The sequence below is a fragment of the Oncorhynchus gorbuscha genome, linkage group LG10 (genome assembly GCF_021184085.1).
Source record: "Oncorhynchus gorbuscha isolate QuinsamMale2020 ecotype Even-year linkage group LG10, OgorEven_v1.0, whole genome shotgun sequence".
Lineage (NCBI taxonomy): Eukaryota > Metazoa > Chordata > Actinopteri > Salmoniformes > Salmonidae > Oncorhynchus > Oncorhynchus gorbuscha.
In genome coordinates, this window is record NC_060182.1 from 97,504,027 (window position 1) to 97,518,727 (window position 14,701).

Below are 14,701 nucleotides of genomic sequence, written 5' to 3' on the forward strand. Positions count from 1 at the left end.
GGCTCACATCTATGTAGCTCTGGTCCAGGGTGTTACTAGGAGCATATCTATGTAGCTCTGGTCCAGGGTGTTACTAGGCTCACATCTATGTAGCTCTGGTCCAGGGTGTTACTAGGAGCATATCTATGTAGCTCTGGTCCAGGGTGTTACTAGGCTCACATCTATGTAGCTCTGGTCCAGGGTGTTACTAGGCTCACATCTATGTAGCTCTGGTCCAGGGTGTTACTAGGAGCATATCTATGTAGCTCTGGTCCAGGGTGTTACTAGGCTCCCATCTATGTAGCTCTGGTCCAGGGTGTTACTAGGAGCATATCTATGTAGCTCTGGTCCAGGGTGTTACTAGGAGCATATGGATCTAGCTCTGGTCCAGAGCGGATGTGAATGTATGCCTCAATGTGGACAGCAGCTATAACATGAACTCAACAGCACTCTGTCTTTCATCTGAACGGGACCAGAAATATTCTCTATATAATCTGTTTCCTACTGAACGGGACCAGGAATATTCTCTATATAATCTGTTTCCTACTGAACGGGACCAGGAATATTCTCTATATAATCTGTTTCCTACTGAACGGGACCAGGAATATTCTCTATATAATCTGTTTCCTACTGAACGGGACCAGGAATATTCTCTATATAATCTGTTTCCTACTGAACGGGACCAGGAATATTCTCTATATAATCTGTTTCCTATTGAACGGGATCAGGAATATTCTCTATATAATCTGTTTCCTATTGAACGGGATCAGGAATATTTTCTCTATAATCTGGGCCATTGTTTTTTGTAGTCACACTTTACAATGTCTCCCTAGCCGATTTAATATGACATGGTAGTTAACACACAGCAAATAGGCTACAACATGGTCAGTATCCTACAGTTGTTATACCTGTTTGTGGGATGCACAATTGCAAGCATTATGAAAAGTTTGGGGTCACTTAGAAAAATGTCCTTGTTTTTTAAAGAAAAGCACATTTATTTGTCCATTAAAATAGCATAAAATTGATCAGAAATGGCAGCTTCATTAAATAGTACCCTGCAAAACACCAGTCTCAACGTCAACAGTGAAGAGGCGACTCCGGGATGCTGGCCTTCTAGGCAGAGTTCCTCTGTCCAGTCTCAACGTCAACAGTGAAGAGGCGACTCCGGGATGCTGGCCTTCTAGCCAGAGTTCCTCTGTCCAGTCTCAACGTCAACAGTGAAGAGGCGACTCCGGGATGCTGGCCTTCTAGGCAGAGTTCCTCTGTCCAGTCTCAACGTCAACAGTGAAGAGGCGACTCCGGGATGCTGGCGTTCTAGGCAGAGTTCCTCTGTCCAGTCTCAACGTCAACAGTGAAGAGGCGACTCCGGGATGCTGGCCTTCTAGGCAGAGTTCCTCTGTCCAGTCTCAACGTCAACAGTGAAGAGGCGACTCCGGGATGCTGGCCTTCTAGGCAGAGTTCCTCTGTCCAGTCTCAACGTCAACAGTGAAGAGGCGACTCCGGGATGCTGGCCTTCTAGGCAGCGTTCCTCTGTCCAGTCTCAACGTCAACAGTGAAGAGGCGACTCCGGGATGCTGGCGTTCTAGGCAGAGTTCCTCTGTCCAGTCTCAACGTCAACAGTGAAGAGGCGACTCCGGGATGCTGGCCTTCTAGGCAGAGTTCCTCTGTCCAGTCTCAACGTCAACAGTGAAGAGGCGACTCCGGGATGCTGGCGTTCTAGGCAGAGTTCCTCTGTCCATTGTCCATTGTCTGTGTTCTTTTGCCCATCTTAATCTTTTCTTTTTATTGGCCAGTCTGAGACATGGCTTTTCTTTGCCACTCTCAATGAAACAGGTTGTCCAGTTCATTAATAGGCTCTACCTCAATAACAAACAGGTTGTTTAGTTCATTAATAGGCTCTACCTCAATAACAAACAGGTTGTTTAGTTCATTAATAGGCTCTACCTCAATAACAAACAGGTTGTTTAGTTCATTAATAGGCTCTACCTCAATAACAAACAGGTTGTTTAGTTCATTAATAGGCTCTACCTCAATAACAAACAGGTTGTTTAGTTCATTAATAGGCTCTACCTCAATAACAAACAGGTTGTTTAGTTCATTAATAGGCTCTACCTCAATAACAAACAGGTTGTTTAGTTCATTAATAGGCTCTACCTCAATAACAAACAGGTTGTCCAGTTCATTAATAGGCTCTACCTCAATAACAAACAGGTTGTTTAGTTCATTAATAGGCTCTACCTCAATAACAAACAGGTTGTTTAGTTCATTAATAGGCTCTACCTCAATAACAAACAGGTTGTTTAGTTCATTAATAGGCTCTACCTCAATAACAAACAGGTTGTTTAGTTCATTAATAGGCTCTACCTCAATAACAAACAGGTTGTTTAGTTCATTAATAGGCTCTACCTCAATAACAAACAGGTTGTTTAGTTCATTAATAGGCTCTACCTCAATAAAAAACAGGTTGTTTAGTTCATTAATAAGCTCTACCTCAATAACAAACAGGTTGTTTAGTTCATTAATAGGTTCTACCTCAATAACAAACAGATTGTTTAGTTCATTAATAGGCTCTACCTCAATAACAAACACGTTGTTTAGTTCATTAATAGGCTCTACCTCAATAACAAACAGGTTGTTTAGTTCATTAATAGGCTCTACCTCAATAACAAACAGGTTGTTTAGTTCATTAATAGGCTCTACCTCAATAAAAAAACAGGTTGTTTAGTTCATTAATAAGCTCTACCTCAATAACAAACAGGTTGTTTATTTCATCAATAGGCTCTACCTCAATAAAACAGGTTGTTTAGTTCATCAATAGGCTCTACCTCAATAAAACAGGTTGTTTAGTTCATCAATAGGCTCTACCTCAATAACAAACAGGTTGTTTAGTTCATCAATAGGCTCTACCTCAATAAAACAGGTTGTTTAGTTGAGGAGATGTGTCAAGTTCTAGTGTCAAGCTGACAGACGTCATTTCCGGTCACAACTTGCAGGCTTGTTTTCAAATTGCTGTGCGTTTTGTTGCCAACCTATTTTGCTACCTGACAACTTTACGGGTTTCACTTTTTAATTACCGTTCATATATTTATTTTTTCCTCGACTTTTTCACTCCGGACGCTTTATCTGGACACGATTCGTCAGGACCTCCAACAGCCGAAGCTAAGTAGTAACATTAACATGATGCCTTCTAATTGCAGCCGCTGAGCCTTACGGCGAGGATAGCTGTACTGCAAGCCCAGCTTCAGACGCAATCGTTAGGCAAGGGTAATTTCAGTGTAGGAAAGGATGAAACAGCGTCTGTGCCACCAGTAAGTACAGATAGTAGTATAAATCCCCTGGCACAGTCCCCGCAGCCGGACAACTTTCTCACGGTTTCTGGTAGGAAATGCTGTAGGAACGCTCAACCGGTGTCGCTCATTCAGCAGACAGAAACTTTCAACCGGTTCTCCCCATTAAGCAGCGGGTCGGTGTCAGAGGCCGAGTCTTCTCTGGTCTCTACTCCTCCCGTTACGGGGTCTGAGACGCCGAAGCTTCCCACCATTAGCTCTGACAAATTGAAAACTCTAGTCATTGGCGACTCCATTACCCGCAGTATTAGACTTAAAGCGAATCATCCAGCGATCATACACTGTTTACCCGGGGGCAGGGCTACCGACGTTAAGGCTAATCTGAAGATGGTGCTGGCTAAAGCTAAAACTGGCGAGTGTAGAGAGTATAGAGATATTGTTATCCACGTCGGCACCAACGATGTTAGGATGAAACAGTCAGAGATCACCAAGCGCAACATAGCTTCTGCGTGCATATCAGCTAGAAAGATGTGTCGGCATCGAGTAATTGTCTCTGGCCCCCTCCCAGTTAGGGGAGTGATGAGCTCTACAGCAGAGTCTCACAACTCAATCGCTGGTTGAAAACTGTTTTCTGCCCCTCCCAAAAGATAGAATTTGTAGATAATTGGCCCTCTTTCTGGGACTCGCCCACAAACAGGACCAAGCCTGACCTGCTGAGGAGTGACGGACTCCATCCTAGCTGGAGGGGTGCTCTCATCTTATCTGCCAACATAGACAGGGCTCTAACTCCTCTAGCTCCACAATGAAATAGGGTGCAGGCCAGGCAGCAGGCTATTAGCCAGCCTGCCAGCATAGTGGAGTCTGCCACTAGCATAGTTAGTGTAGTCAGCATAGCTATCACCATTGAGACCGTGTCTGTGCCTCGACCTGGGTTGGGCAAAACTAAACATGGCGGTGTTTGCCTTAGCAATCTCACTAGGATAAAGACCACCTCCATTCCTGTCATTACTGAAAGAGATCATGATACCTCACATCTCAAAATAGGGCTACTTAATGTTAGATCCCTTACTTCAAAGGCAATTATAGTCAATGAACTAATCACTGATCATAATCTTGATGTGATTGGCCTGACTGAAACATGGCTTAAGCCTGATGAATTTACTGTGTTAAATGAGGCCTCACCTCCTGGCTACACTAGTGACCATATCCCCGTGCATCCCGCAAAGGCGGAGGTGTTGCTAACATTTACGATAGCAAATTTCAATTTACAAAAAAGAAAATGACGTTTCGTCTTTTGAGCTTCTAGTCATGAAATCTATGCAGCCTACTCAATCACTTTTTATAGCTACTGTTTACAGGCCTCCTGGGCCATATACAGCGTTTCTCACTGAGTTCCCTGAATTCCTATCAGACCTTGTAGTCATTGCAGATAATATTCTAATCTTTGGTGACTTTAATATTCACATGGAAAAGTCCACAGACCCACTCCAAAAGGCTTTTGGAGCCATCATCGACTCAGTGGGTTTTGTCCAACATGTCTCTGGACCCACTCACTCTCACAGTCATACGCTGGACCTAGTTTTGTCCCATGGAATAAATGTTGTGGATCTTAATGTTTTTCCTCATAATCCTGGACTATCAGACCACCATTTTATTACGTTTGCAATTGCAACAAATAATCTGCTCAGACCCCAACCAAGGAACATCAAAAGTCGTGCTATAAATTCACAGACAACACAAAGATTCCTTGATGCCCTTCCAGACTCCCTCTGCCTACCCAAGGACGCCAGAGGACAAAAATCCGTTAACCACCTAACTGAGGATCTCAATTTAACCTTGCGCAATACCCTAGATGCAGTTGCACCCCTAAAAACTAAAAAAATGTCTCATAAGAAACTAGCTCCATGGTACACAGAAAATACCCGAGCTCTGAAGCAAGCTTCCAGAAAATTGGAACGGAAATGGCGCCACACCAAACTGGAAGTCTTCCGACTAGCTTGGAAGGATGGTACCGTGCAGTACCGAAGAGCCCTTACTGCTGCTCGATCGTCCTATTTTTCTAACTTAATTGAGGAAAATAAGAACAATCCGAAATTCCTTTTGATACTGTGGCAAAGCTAACTAAAAAGCAGCATTCCCCAAGAGAGGATGACTTGCACTTTAGCAGTGATAAATTCATGAACTTCTTTGAGGAAAAGATTATGATTATTAGAAAGCAAATTACGGACTCCTCTTTAAACCTGCGTATTCCTCCAAACCTCAGTTGTCCTGAGTCTGCACAACTCTGCCAGGACCTAGGATCAAGAGAGACGCTCAAGTGTTTTAGTACTATATCTCTTGACACAATGATGAAAATAATCATGGCCTCTAAACCTTCAAGCTGTATACTGGACCCTATTCCAACTAAACTACTGAAAGAGCTGCTTCCTGTGCTTGGCCCTCCTATGTTGAACATAATAAACGGCTCTCTATCCACTGGATGTGTACCAAACTCACTAAAAGTGGCAGTAATAAAGCCTCTCTTGAAAAAGCCAAACCTTGACCCAGAAAATATAAAAAACTATCGGCCTATATCAAATCTTCCATTCCTCTCAAAGATTTTAGAGAAGGCTGTTGCGCAGCAACTCACTGCCTTCCTGAAGACAAACAATGTATACGAAATGCTTCAGTCTGGTTTTAGACCCCATCATAGCACTGAGACGGCACTTGTGAAGGTGGTAAATGACATTTTGATGGCATCGGACCGAGGCTCTGCATCTGTCCTCGTGCTCCTAGACCTTAGTGCTGCTTTTGATACCATCGATCACCACATTCTTTTGGAGAGATTGGAAACCCAAATTGGTCTACACGGACATGTTCTGGCCTGGTTTAGGTCTTATCTGTCGGAAAGATATCAGTTTGTCTCTGTGAATGGTTTGTCCTCTGACAAATCAACTGTACATTTCGGTGTTCCTCAAGGTTCTGTTTTAGGACCACTATTGTTTTCACTATATATTTTACCTCTTGGGGATGTTATTCGAAAACATAATGTAAACTTTCACTGCTATGCGGATGACACACAGCTGTACATTTCAATGAAACACGGTGAAGCACCAAAATTGCCCTCGCTAGAAGCATGTGTTTCAGACATAAGGAAGTGGATGGCTGCAAACTTTCTACTATTAAACTCGGACAAAACAGAGATGCTTGTTCTAGGTCCCAAGAAACAAAGAGATCTTCTGTTGAATCTGACAATTAATCTTAATGGTTGTACAGTCGTCTCAAATAAAACTGTGAAGGACCTCGGCGTTACTCTGGACCCTGATCTCTCTTTTGAAGAACATATCAAGACCATTTCGAGGACAGCTTTTTTCCATCTACGTAACATTGCAAAAATCAGAAACTTTCTGTCCAAAAATGATGCAGAAAAATTAATCCATGCTTTTGTCACTTCTAGGTTAGACTACTGCAATGCTCTATTTTCCGGCTACCCGGATAAAGCACTAAATAAACTTCAGTTAGTGCTAAATACGGCTGCTAGAATCCTGACTAGAACCAAAAAATTTGATCATATTACTCCAGTGCTAGCCTCTCTACACTGGCTTCCTGTCAAAGCAAGGGCTGATTTCAAGGTTTTACTGCTAACCTACAAAGCATTACATGGGCTTGCTCCTACCTACCTCTCTGATTTGGTCCTGCCGTACATACCTATACGTACGCTACGGTCACAAGACGCAGGCCTCCTAATTGTCCCTAGAATTTCTAAGCAAACAGCTGGAGGCAGGGCTTTCTCCTATAGAGCTCCATTTTTATGGAACGGTCTGCCTACCCATGTCAGAGACGCAAACTCGGTCTCAACCTTTAAGTCTTTACTGAAGACTCATCTCTTCAGTGGGTCATATGATTGAGTGTAGTCTGGCCCAGGAGTGGGAAGGTGAACGGAAAGGCTCTGGAGCAACGAACCGCCCTTGCTGTCTCTGCCTGGCCGGTTCCCCTTTTTCCACTGGGATTCTCTGCCTCTAACCCTGTTACGGGGCTGAGTCACTGGCTTGCTGGGGCTCTCTCGTGCCGTCCCTGGGGGGGTGCGTCACCTGGGTGGGTTGATTCACTGTTGTGGTCGGCCTGTCTGGGTTTCCCCCCTTTGGGTTGTACCGTGTCGGAGATCTTTGTGGGCTATACTCGGCCTTGTCTCAGGATGGTAAGTTGGTGGTTGTAGATTTCCCTCTAGTGGTGTGGGGGCTGTGCTTTGGCAAAGTGGGTGGGGTTATATCCTTCCTGTTTGGCCCTGTCCGGGGTGTCCTCGGATGGGGCCACAGTGTCTCCTGACCCCTCCTGTCTCAGCCTCCAGTATTTATGCTGCAGTAGTTTATGTGTGTCGGGGGCTAGGGTCAGTTTGTTTATCTGGAGTACTTCTCCTGTCCTATTCGGTGTCCTGTGTAAATCTAAGTGTGCGTTCTCTAATTCTCTCCTTCTCTCCTTCTTTCTCTCTCTCGGAGGACCTGAGCCCTAGAACCATGCCCCAGGACTACCTGACATGATGACTCCTTGCTGTCCCCAGTCCACCTGGCCATGCTGCTGCTCCAGTTTCAACTGGCCTGGGCCCTAGGACCATGTCCCAGGACTACCTGACATGAGGACTCCTTGCTGTCCCCAGTCCACCTGGCCATGCTCCTGCTCCAGTTTCAACTGTTCTGCCTTACTATTATTCAACCATGCTGGTCATTTATGAACATTTGAACATCTTGGCCACGTTCTGTTATAATCTCCACCCGGCACAGCCAGAAGAGGACTGGCCACCCCACATATGCTCTCTCTAATTCTCTCTTTCTTTCTCTCTCTCGGAGGACCTGAGCCCTAGGACCGTGCCCCAGGACTACCTGACATGATGGCTCCTTGCTGTCCCCAGTCCACCTGACTGTGCTGCTGCTCCAGTTTCAACTGTTCTGCCTTATTATTATTTGACCATGCTGGTCATTTATGAACATTTGAACATCTTGGTCATTTTCTGTTATAATCTCTACCCGGCACAGCCAGAAGAGGACTGGCCACCCCACATAGCCCGGTTCCTCTCTAGGTTTCTTCCTAGGTTTTGGCCTTTCTAGGGAGTTTTTCCTAGCCACCGTGCTTTTACACCTGCATTGTTTGCTGTTTGGGGTTTTAGGCTGGGTTTCTGTACAGCACTTTGAGATATCAGCTGATGTACGAAGGGCTATATAAATAAATTTGATTTGATTTGATTTGATCAATAGGCTCTACCTCAATAACAAAACATGAAGAAATCAAACAAACTTGATTGATGTTTTTTAATTGAACAGTGTGAGGCCAAGATAATGGTCGTTTCCCGAGCACATGACATGGCATAAGATATCTCAAATAATCATCAGTACAATCTTTATAGTCAATTGGTTCTCTTCAATATACAGCTGCAACCCAGGCAAAATGCTGTTGTTGTTTAATGGACGAAATTAAATAAATAAATCTACCGTCCCATATTCCCTATGTAGTGATCGGGTTCTGGTGAATGTAGGGCACTATAAAGGGGATAGGGTGGGCCCTGGTGAATGTAGGGCACTATAGAGGGGATAGGGTGGGCCCTGGTGAATGTAGGGCACTATAAAGGGGATAGGGTGGGCCCTGGTGAATGTAGGGCACTATAGAGGGGATCGGGTGGGCCCTGGTGAATGTAGGGCACTATAAAGGGAATAGGGTGGGCCCTGGTGAAAGGAGTGCACTATAAAGGGACTAGGGTGGGCCCTGGTGAAAGGAGTGCACTATAAAGGGACTAGGGTGGGCCCTGGTGAATGTAGGGCACTATAAAGGGGATAGGTGGTCATCTGGGATACATCCTATATCAAAGGAAGGAGTGACACTCAGCACCCTCTTCTGATTAATACAACCAACTGAGTCACTTCTTTACTTAAGTCATTGTGTAATCACATATGATTGGTAATCAATATATTTACAACGTGCATTCAATCATTCTTATTTTGTTATGTATAGAGAGTCAGGGTCTTGTGAAGACACTGAATACTGAAGAAGCTACCATAGTTTTTTTTTTTTTTTTATATAGCAATGTACGGTTCATTTTAACCACATACCACACACACACCAATGCACGTTGACAGTATGGTGTATCAGTGAATCATTTGTAAATAACGATCATATAAAACAACTTGCTCTCCTTCCCCTCCTAGCTATATCTATATATCCCCTCCTAGCTATATCTATATATCCCCTCCTAGCTACATCTATATATCCCCTCCTAGCTACATCTATATATCCTCCTAGCTACATCTATATATCCCCTCCTAGCTACATCTATATATCCCCTCCTAGCTATATCTATATATCCCCTCCTAGCTATATCTATATATCCCCTCCTAGCTATATCTATATATCCCCTCCTAGCTATATCTATATCCCCTCCTAGCTATATCTATATATCCCCTCCTAGCTACATCTATATATCCTCCTAGCTACATCTATATATCCCCTCCTAGCTATATCTATATATCCTCCTAGCTATATATCCCCTCCTAGCTACATCTATATATCCCCTCCTAGCTACATCTATATATCCCCTCCTAGCTACATCTATATATCCCCTCCTAGCTACATCTATATATCCCCTCCTAGCTATATCTATATATCCTCCTAGCTATATCTATATATCCCCTCCTAGCTACATCTATATATCCTCCTAGCTACATCTATATATCCCCTCCTAGCTACATCTATATATCCCTCCTAGCTATATCTATATATCCCCTCCTAGCTATATCTATATATCCCCTCCTAGCTATATCTATATATCCCCTCCTAGCTATATCTATATATCCCCTCTAGCTATATATCCTCCTAGCTACATCTATATATCCCCTCCTAGCTACATCTATATATCCTCCTAGCTATATATCCTCCTAGCTACATCTATATATCCTCCTAGCTATATCTATATATCCCCTCCTAGCTATATATCCCCTCCTAGCTACATCTATATATCCCCTCCTAGCTACATCTATATATCCCCTCCTAGCTATATATCCCCTCCTAGCTACATCTATATATCCCCTCCTAGCTACATCTATATATCCCCTCCTAGCTACATCTATATATCCCCTCCTAGCTACATCTATATATCCCCTCCTAGCTACATCTATATATCCCCTCCTAGCTACATCTATATATCCCCTCCTAGCTACATCTATATATCCCCTCCTAGCTACATCTATATATCCCCTCCTAGCTACATCTATATATCCTCCTAGCTACATCTATATATCCCTCCTAGCTACATCTATATATCCCCTCCTAGCTACATCTATATATCCCCTCCTAGCTACATCTATATATCCCCTCCTAGCTATATCTATATATCCTCCTAGCTATATCTATATATCCTCCTAGCTATATCTATATATCCCCTCCTAGCTATATCTATATATCCCCTCCTAGCTATATCTATATATCCCCTCCTAGCTACATCTATATATCCCCTCCTAGCTACATCTATATATCCCCTCCTAGCTACATCTATATATCCCCTCCTAGCTATATCTATATATCCCCTCCTAGCTATATCTATATATCCCCTCCTAGCTATATCTATATATCCCCTCCTAGCTATATCTATATATCCCCTCCTAGCTATATCTATATATCCCCTCCTAGCTACATCTATATATCCTCCTAGCTACATCTATATATCCCCTCCTAGCTACATCTATATATCCCCTCCTAGCTACATCTATATATCCCCTCCTAGCTACATCTATATATCCTCCTAGCTACATCTATATATCCCCTCCTAGCTACATCTATATATCCCCTCCTAGCTACATCTATATATCCCTCCTAGCTACATCTATATATCCCCTCCTAGCTACATCTATATATCCCCTCCTAGCTATATCTATATATCCTCCTAGCTATATCTATATATCCCCTCCTAGCTATATCTATATATCCCCTCCTAGCTATATCTATATATCCCCTCCTAGCTACATCTATATCTCCCCTCCTAGCTACATCTATATCTCCCCTCCTAGCTACATCTATATCTCCCCTCCTAGCTACATCTATATATCCCCTCCTAGCTACATCTATATATCCCCTCCTAGCTATATCTATATATCCCCTCCTAGCTACATCTATATATCCCCTCCTAGCTATATCTATATATCCCCTCCTAGCTATATCTATATATCCCCTCCTAGCTATATCTATATATCCCCTCCTAGCTATATCTATATATCCCCTCCTAGCTATATCTATATATCCCCTCCTAGCTACATCTATATATCCCCTCCTAGCTATATCTATATATCCTCCTAGCTATATCTATATATCCCCTCCTAGCTATATCTATATATCCCCTCCTAGCTATATCTATATATCCCCTCCTAGCTATATCTATATATCCCCTCCTAGCTATATCTATATATCCCCTCCTAGCTATATCTATATATCCCCTCCTAGCTATATCTATATATCCCCTCCTAGCTACATCTATATATCCCCTCCTAGCTATATCTATATATCCCCTCCTAGCTATATATCCCCTCCTAGCTACATCTATATATCCCCTCCTAGCTACATCTATATATCCCCTCCTAGCTACATCTATATATCCCCTCCTAGCTACATCTATATATCCCCTCCTAGCTATATCTATATATCCCCTCCTAGCTATATCTATATATCCCCTCCTAGCTACATCTATATATCCCCTCCTAGCTACATCTATATATCCCCTCCTAGCTACATCTATATATCCCCTCCTAGCTATATCTATATATCCTCCTAGCTATATCTATATATCCCCTCCTAGCTATATCTATATATCCCCTCCTAGCTATATCTATATATCTATATATCCCCTCCTAGCTACATCTATATATCCCCTCCTAGCTACATCTATATATCCCCTCCTAGCTATATATCCCCTCCTAGCTACATCTATATATCCCCTCCTAGCTATATCTATATATCCCCTCCTCTATATCCCCTCCTAGCTACATCTATATATCCCCTCCTAGCTACATCTATATATCCCCTCCTAGCTATATATCCCCTCCTAGCTACATCTATATATCCCCTCCTAGCTACATCTATATATCCCCTCCTAGCTACATCTATATATCCCCTCCTAGCTACATCTATATATCCCCTCCTAGCTACATCTATATATCCTCCTAGCTACATCTATATATCCCTCCTAGCTACATCTATATATCCCCTCCTAGCTACATCTATATATCCCCTCCTAGCTACATCTATATATCCCCTCCTAGCTACATCTATATATCCCCTCCTAGCTACATCTATATATCCCCTCCTAGCTACATCTATATATCCCCTCCTAGCTACATCTATATATCCCCTCCTAGCTACATCTATATATCCCCTCCTAGCTACATCTATATATCCCCTCCTAGCTATATCTATATATCCCCTCCTAGCTATATCTATATATCCCCTCCTAGCTATATCTATATATCCCCTCCTAGCTATATCTATATATCCCCTCCTAGCTATATCTATATATCCCCTCCTAGCTACATCTATATATCCCCTCCTAGCTACATCTATATATCCCCTCCTAGCTACATCTATATATCCCCTCCTAGCTATATCTATATATCCCCTCCTAGCTATATCTATATATCCCCTCCTAGCTATATCTATATATCCCCTCCTAGCTATATCTATATATCCCCTCCTAGCTATATCTATATATCCCCTCCTAGCTACATCTATATATCCCCTCCTAGCTACATCTATATCCCCTCCTAGCTACATCTATATCCCCTCCTAGCTACATCTATATATCCCCTCCTAGCTACATCTATATATCCCCTCCTAGCTACATCTATATATCCCCTCCTAGCTACATCTATATATCCCCTCCTAGCTACATCTATATATCCCTCCTAGCTACATCTATATATCCTCCTAGCTACATCTATATATCCCCTCCTAGCTATATCTATATATCCCCTCCTAGCTATATCTATATATCCCCTCCTAGCTATATCTATATATCCCCTCCTAGCTATATCTATATATCCCCTCCTAGCTACATCTATATCTCCCCTCCTAGCTACATCTATATCTCCCCTCCTAGCTACATCTATATCTCCTCCTAGCTACATCTATATATCCCCTCCTAGCTACATCTATATATCCCCTCCTAGCTATATCTATATATCCCCTCCTAGCTACATCTATATATCCCCTCCTAGCTATATCTATATATAGCTACATCTATATATCTCCTAGCTACATCTATATATCCTCCTAGCTATATCTATATATCCTCCTAGCTATATCTCCTAGCTATATCTATATATCCCCTAGCTATATCTATATATCCCCTCCTAGCTATATCTATATATCCCCTCCTAGCTATATCTATATATCCCCTCCTAGCTACATCTATATATCCCCTCCTAGCTATATCTATATATCCCCTCCTAGCTACATCTATTGAAGAGACAAAACAACGTGTCATTAAAATGAGGAAGCATTCATTTTCTCTTTAAGAATTATTTCTTATCAGTTTGGATTTAAAACAATTTTTAAAAAATAGTTATTACTTTGTTTCATGATCAGTTATTTTTTTTATTTTAAAAAAGGGCAACACTATCTCTGATCTAAAATGTTATATGTTATCGTTTTTATAATGTTATAAACTTTATCTCTCAGTTGGTGTGATACTGTGACTTTTCTCAATGAGATTACTGTTGGAGTTGGAGATATTTAGGTCCTTGCTTAACAGTGAGCGGTATTACTTCTACCAAAGCTTCCTATGGACTAACAAGGTACGTTTTCTTGTTTTAAAGTTTTCTCCAGGACCATTCTCTCTCCATCCAGGTCTCTCTTTCCATCTCTGTCTCTCACTTACTCCATCTCTCTCTCTCCCTCTCTCTGTCTCCCCCTCTCTCCCTGTCTCCCCCTTCTCTCCCTGTCTCCCCTCTCTCTTCCGCTCTCCCTCTCTACCCCCTCTCTCTCTGTCTCTCTCTCCCTCCCCCCTCTCTCTCTCTCCCCCTCTTTCTCTGTGGTCTACAAGGATTCAAACTCGTCCACTCTCTGTTTGGTGTTACCCATACGGATTTGCCGCAGGGTCTTGTACTTGTCTCGGCCAGCGCGGACGTTCTCCGTGTGGAGCAGGTCGTTCTGGGTCTTCATGGTGTCGTCTCTGGTCTCGGCCAGGTCAGCACTCAGGGACTGCAGACAGAGAGGGTAACCGCCCAGTAAAAAAAATATCACTTTTAAAAGTTCATATTCTCTTAACTCGTACACAAATAATGTTGTTGACTCGTTCTATATTTGTATTTTTTTGTACAAAGCATAAATTGGAGAAAAACACATTAAACCACCCCCCCCCACACACCTCAAACAGATAATTTTAATAAGGTGAATGCACCAATTTGTAAGTCGCTCTGGATAAGAGC

General features: G+C 42.7%; 2 protein-coding genes across 10 annotated transcripts in view; one reads left to right on the forward strand and one right to left on the reverse strand.

Moving 5' to 3' along the window:
* Positions 1-14,701, forward strand: part of LOC124046819 (dynactin subunit 1-like) — an 808,447-nt gene that overhangs the window by 101,796 nt on the left and 691,950 nt on the right. The window lies entirely within an intron of this gene.
* The window catches only part of LOC124046823 (ezrin-like), a 39,243-nt gene continuing 38,816 nt past the window's right edge, over positions 14,275-14,701 (reverse strand). The window contains exon 14 of the mRNA XM_046367594.1: positions 14,275-14,474. Within this exon, the coding sequence (XP_046223550.1) occupies positions 14,310-14,474 (165 nt within the window). The 3' untranslated portion in view covers positions 14,275-14,309. The remainder of the gene's footprint in view (positions 14,475-14,701) is intronic.